Source organism: Corylus avellana, chromosome 6 (assembly GCF_965113065.1).
Source record: "Corylus avellana chromosome 6, dhCorAvel1.hap1.2, whole genome shotgun sequence".
In the NCBI taxonomy this organism is placed as follows: domain Eukaryota; kingdom Viridiplantae; phylum Streptophyta; class Magnoliopsida; order Fagales; family Betulaceae; genus Corylus; species Corylus avellana.
The window spans coordinates 28,506,190-28,512,729 of record NC_142495.1 but is presented as its reverse complement, the minus strand read 5'-3'; the positions used below and the strand labels follow the sequence as shown (position 1 = coordinate 28,512,729).

The 6,540-nt window shown below is 35.9% G+C and overlaps 1 protein-coding gene across 1 annotated transcript; it reads right to left on the bottom strand.

The window, feature by feature from the left end:
- Positions 1 to 2,301: 2,301 nt before the first annotated feature.
- On the bottom strand, positions 2,302 to 6,267 carry LOC132187369 (cucumisin). The gene is given in 10 exon segments (XM_088517234.1): positions 2,302 to 2,932; positions 3,025 to 3,240; positions 3,322 to 3,431; positions 3,517 to 3,732; positions 4,073 to 4,176; positions 4,409 to 4,919; positions 5,012 to 5,255; positions 5,361 to 5,455; positions 5,949 to 6,037; positions 6,130 to 6,267. Coding segments are annotated over 10 exon segments (2,202 nt in total). The 5' UTR covers positions 6,226 to 6,267; the 3' UTR covers positions 2,302 to 2,411.
- Positions 6,268 to 6,540: the final 273 nt, after the last annotated feature.

The window sequence follows — 6,540 nt, the reverse complement described above, 5'->3', positions numbered from 1 at the left end:
AAGCATTAATTAAGAAAGTGATCGATATGAGCGGAGAACTGGGGGGGGGGGGGGGGGGTGTTGGGGGAGCTTGCAACAAACAGGTGTAAAAAGAAGTCTGTGTCATAATGAGTAGAAGAAAAAAACAAGAAATCGGCCACTATTAAAGTGCATTTCCATATCAGCTTTTAAAAACCAATTTTCCGACCTTTACTTTTTTTCTTTTTCTTTTTTTTAAGTATCCGACCTTTACTTGATCGATCGACTTCATGCAAAATTTTCCACTTATCTAATCATCGTAAATTGGCTCCAAAATTTCTATCAATTATGTGGAAGTTGATTTCTATGAGAAATAGAGGAGGGTAAAAATGAGGAACTGTTGGTGCTTTTTCATCTAATAACTATTTTTCTTTGATTTTTTTGTTTTTGTTTTTTTACAAAGAACTTTTTCCAAGAATCCCCACCATTTGGGGGGGGAGAGAGATTTTGTTCACTGAGTAGCTATTTTTTGGGCGTCTTGCTTGATTAGCTTCACAGCAAATCCACTGAAACTTTTACCATAACTATAGAGCAGTGATTCTGGTCTAATATTGCATATGTTGGAGGCCAAACAGGAAAACATTACAGAAAGAATATGATTTGGAAGAAGAAAAATGAGAGTGGGAAGTTTTGAAGTAGAGTGATACTTTCTTTACAAGAGGTCTAATGGTCGACTCATTAAGGGTATTGATCAAACAAATTAAGTTAAAAAATAAAAAAAAATAAAAATTACCCAATTTAATTAGAATCTTGAAAGAAATAGTTTAGTTTTGTTGAAGTGATGAACAATTCGAAAAACACGATATAACAGGAAATTGAAGCATCAGATGACAAGTTTGTATGTAATGGTTTCATTGTTGTGCTTTTATAACTTGCCAATGGCTTCTTGTAGCATATATGCTTGTGTGAAGGGATGATGTGGAAACCTCATCCAACTTTCTGTTGCCCATGTAAACAATCTAAGCCTGCGTGCACAATATTATAGGTAGAAAATGAAGTCTATTAAATCATCCCACATGAAAAGGAGGACAGTTTTGGAGAGATTCGGCCCTGAAAAAAGTGGGTAATTGGAAGAGCGCTTAATTTCCATAAAAAGTATAAGAGAGATATCTACGTTTCTGTCATTCTGAGAGCCTGAATGAGCAACAACGAGAGTGGAGGCGATACTGAGGAGCAGTATGAAAGACTGCTTTTGCTTGCCTAAATATTCAACATTTTAATTTCATTTTCTCAAAGAAATTACTCCAACAAGAAAGAAGACTTGTGGACTGAGGTCTGAGGTCAACCAAATTACTCCAACAAGAAAGACGACTTGTAAGGCAATGATCGATCAGTGGGGAAAAGTCTACAAAAAGAAGTCAGTGCCCGGTAGCTGGTTTTAAAAACTATTTTATAATTTTTTTTTAAAAAATAAATTATTAAGTAGACTGCTAGCTATATGATTGTATACAATTGATGATGTGACAGTAAAAATTAATCTTTAAATCAATAAGAGCTTATAAAGATGAAAAATTAAAGTCTAACTTCTATTTCTGTACTAAGAAAAATGCTACATATTCTCACTTTCACACTCCTAATCACAATTTCCCTGATATGACTTTTAAAATCACCGTTAATCAAAATTTAATAATGATTTGTCTCAAATCTGATGATAATTTTAAAAACCACGTCAAAGAGTGTGTAGCATTACTTGTCTACTAAATACCATTTTTCTTTTTTTTTTAAGTCATACTATTTCTCTTTTGATATGGCAAATAATTTCCTTAATAAGGGCATGTTTGGAAGTGTGTTTGATAGGCTTAAAAGTGTGTTTAACACTCAAAAAGTTTGTTTGATGAAAACAGTATACGTTCAGTAAGAAAAAAAAAAATTGAAAGCTCTTTTTGACTTAAAAAATATATTTCTCAAATACAATTCCAAACATTCTCTAAGATAGCTTCTCTCTTTTATCTCTTATATATGTGATCAAATCACAATTTTTTTTTATTATTATTTTTATGTGATTTGTGTTATTAATATCAATAAATTGTTCATATTTCTAATAAAATATTTAGAAAAATATATTTTTTCAGCCGTCACTCATTTTTCGTACGAGCTAAACGCCAAAAAATATTTTCAAAAAAAATTCATTTTTTCTAAAAATAATTTCATTGAAAATATTTTTCGACATAAATTACATTGAAACTGATTCTAAATTAAAAAAAAAAAAAAAAAAAAAAAAAAGAAAAAGAATCATTATTTAGTGCATTACAATGCAATGCAGAATTGTAGCAAATGCTCAAATTACAACCATTTTCCTCCATGTTTCCCCACTGTTTTAATTGATATGCATATTCCTTCAAAGCTTTTGATTCAATTATTTACGTAATACATATAGAATAGATGTGCACAGATCATGCAACATACACTACAATGGGGCTCCTCACTCGGAAGGTACCGTCATACCAAACTAAAGCAGCCGAGACAATGGAATTTTCTATTTTTCCTTCAATTGTGAGCGCAAACGATAACTTTTGTCCAAGACATGTGAATGATAGAACGCTAGGGTTCACTTTGATTGTAAGTCCAGGTGGAGTGGTCACAATAGCTTTATATGTAGATGTTGGTGATCCAACATTGGTGACGGTCCGATTGAAAACTTGATTGATAGATTCCGGGGGCGATGTGGATATTGCGAAGGAAGGATAGTTTAGATCAAAGACGCTTCCATTGGTGGCTTTAGAACAAGTACTGTTATCCCCGGCAACAATTTGTAATAACTTAGTATTATATCCTTGTCCGCACAAAAATTTTACGTAGTCAAGCGTATTCATATCATATACTAAACCAGGATGTGGAGCTTGAAGAGGATTTATATTGCCTGCACCGTATGCAAATTCAGCTTCCGGGTTCTTTCCAGCACTCATGGGGGTTGCTGCAAGTAATACACCAAATTGGAGTGATTTTGTCATGGTTATGGTCTGCACTAAATAATTGAGATAATTGGGGTGGGGGACTAGCTATTACCAGTAGTCATAATAGCTGACTTGATAGCAGCAGGTGACCATGTAGGGTGAAAGGATTTGATGTAGGCAGCCACCCCTGAAGCATGTGGGCAAGCCATTGATGTCTCGGACAATATATTATATGACAGTGCTCTCTTATCAACATCTACTTCAGAAATTGGGGAAATTGGAGACCAAGCTGCCAGAATGTTAACTCCGAGAGCTGCTAAATCCGGTTACCAAAAATAAAAAAAAGGGGTCCAATGAGATAATTGATTAGAAGGAATCAAATGTTAAAAATATTATTACAAGGTTACCTTGAGAATGTCAGGTGTAGCAGGATTTGGACCCCTTGATGAGAAGGAGGGAATGTAAGGCGCAAATGTATCTTTACGCTCTTTGATCTTACGAATAATCGCAGTTGGTCTCCTGCAAATTGTGTATGTTCATGATTAGGCTTAATTAGTATGTTTCTTGAACTTCTTCATTGTCTTAAGTTATTTTAGATTTATACCTTGTCGTATTTATGTATATGTAAACGCTGCTACCATCCTCTGGGCGAAGGGAAGATGCAGACAGGGGAAAAGAGAAAGCAATCTCAGTGCGTCGGCCTTGATACACAGTGCCAACTGCACCGGCTAAGAGTGGCCCTAGCCCATCACCCAAGCCATCGCATAGAATAATTTTACCTTTCACCAAATTTTTGTCCAACGTATCTGGAAAGCAAAGCCTGCATTGTAACAATAAGTTCCACTTTAACTATCATGTTGGAATGTGTATACAATTGGTACTACTATTTTTGAGTGCTAATAAGGATATATACTATTGTTTTTACTCTTACAAACTTGATGTGATAGTTCATGATGTCTAACTTGTTTAATCAATTATGAACTCATACGTCAGTTTATAAGAAAATTATAATAAAATCTATCCTAAATATTTTGCTGTGAGACTACGGAATATTTCACAAGTAAAAGGTTAAACTTATTCACTTTGTCTATACGTACATAAGACTTATTATTTTGAAACAAGGAATTAATCAGGTGGGTTTTTGTTTATTTTGTAGTTACCTGGATGGGAACCCCGAATTACCTTCTGTGGTGTTTGGTGCATCACCGCCATAAATGATTGGATAAGTTTTGTTCTTGAGGTCAAATGCATTAATGGAAAGTCCCTACACATGCATGGAGCAAATGATCTCTCCAAATTAGTTTGAAGTTCTCATTCTTGGCACGTGTAGTGTTTCCACATGATTATAGCATCACTGAAAAATGAAAATATAGCACTTTTTTCCCCTTGTTTGTCCCCATTTTATTGTTAAATGTTTTTTATTTCTTGGCATAAATTGCACAGAATATTTTCATGCATAGCAGAGGACCAAGACAGGGGCTGAACTTTGTAAATACCTGATAAATCTTGTTGTTACCCAATTGGACCTGAGTGAAGAACTTTCGATCTATAGCGCTTGCAGCCACAGAGAGAGACCATGGCGAAAAGTTGGTGAGGGTTGCTAAACCTGGACCCCTGTTACCAGCAGAAGTTGATGTCAAGATTCCTTTTCTCATAGCATGAAAGGCACCAATGGAAATTGAATCACTAAAATAGGCCCCAGTGGATCCACCGACGGAAATAGATATTATGTCAACGCCATCGGCAATGGCATCATCAAATGCTGCAAGAATGTCGGCATCAGAGCAGCCAAAGACCCAACATATTTTGTAAACAGCAATGCGAGCCGATGGAACCGCTCCTCGTCCTGTTCCCAAGCCAATGCCCTGCACGCTTGCCATGTTAACCACGCTCCCACCTGCTATTGATGCAGTATGCGTCCCATGGCCATCTGAGTCTCTTGGAGATTTTATATCAGTTTCGTCAAAATCTCCAGAGCTACGGTAATACTGTGCTCCAATGATTTTGCTGCATAAATTGTGTTACAAGTTACAACATTCATTAGTTTTGAGTCTTTCTACATGTGTGTGTGTGTTTGTGCATTTAGTGAACATATATACTTGTTGCAAGTAAAATTGGTTTAGGCTCGGCAGGTGCCCCGCCATTTTCTAGGTGGTGGACCAAATCCTTTGTCCTTAAAGCTGTCAGACTCCGGCCAAATTCCAGTGTCAAGAACTCCAATAATGATGTTGCTTTCGACAGCTGTTCGCTCAACTTGTTGCGAAAATCCGAGGAAGTCCCACGACCTTGTTGTATGAAGCTTTTTCTGTTTGTTAAGAAACACGGACACTACGCCGTCCATTTCTGCATATATGATCACAACATCAACATGTCATTATAGATGTAGAAAACATGGATAAATTCCAAGAATATATCCCCACTAGGGGAAGGGAGATTTTGTTTACTGACCAGCCATTTTTTGGGCTTCTTGTTCGGTTAACTTCACTGCAAATCCACTAAAACTTCTGCTGTAGCTATAAAGGAGTGAATCTGGTCCAACCTTGCTGAGTGCATGTGTATAAATACGTTGGAGGTCAAACAGGAAAACATTACAGAAAAAAAAAAATTGATTTGGAAAAAGTAAAGTTTTGAAGTCGAGTAATATAATGGTCTACTCATTATGGGTATTGATCAAACAAAGTTAAAAATAAAAAATAAAAAAATTACCCAATTTAAGTAGGATCTTGAAAGAAATAGTTATGATGAACTGATAAACAATTCGAAAAGCACGTTATAACAGGAAATTCAAGCATTAGATGTTACAAGAATGGAGTTTTAGGCGAAGCAGTTATTAATATGAGAATTTTGATTACCATCTATCAATTCCTCTAAAAGGTAATTATTTTATAAGATAAATATCATAACATAACATATATTCTATCTTAAATAAAATATCATACCATATCATTTCTAATATTAATCTAAAACTCCGTTTTTAATTTGTAACATTAGATGACAAGTTTGTATATAATGGCTTCATTGTTCTGCTTTTATAACCTGCCAATGGCTTCTTGTAGCATGCTTGTGTGAAGGGATGATGTGGAAACCTCATCCATCTTTCTGTTGCCCATGTACACAATATAAGCCTGCGTGCACAGCATCATAGGTAGAAAATGAAGTCTGTTAAATCATCCCACATGAAAATGGTATAAGACATTAGCTATAGAGAGATATCTACCTTTCGGTCATTCTGAGAAACTGAATGAGCAACAAGGAGAGTGGCGGAGAGACTGATGACCAGCAGCCTTGAAAGACTAAAGCTTTTGCTTGCCATTGGGGTGTCAGCTATAAACTTGGCGATCAGTCGCGCGTATTTTATGCAGTTATCTTCATATATCCATTTTCACAATAAATTTGGACACAAGTAACTGAACAAGGCTTTATGAAAGACTAGAAAGCCACGAGATAAGGTTTTAAAACAGTGGGGTGCGGCTTCCAGATGAAATGGTAGCGGACGGACTATTTTCTTGAGGGTGGGCCAGAGAAAGAGCCTTCAATCAAGTCGTCTTCCCCGGGAAGACGAGGACAGAGGAAAGGAAGTTGCGAGCAATGAACATGTATTTTTGCTGCTTTTGCTTGTTACAAAACG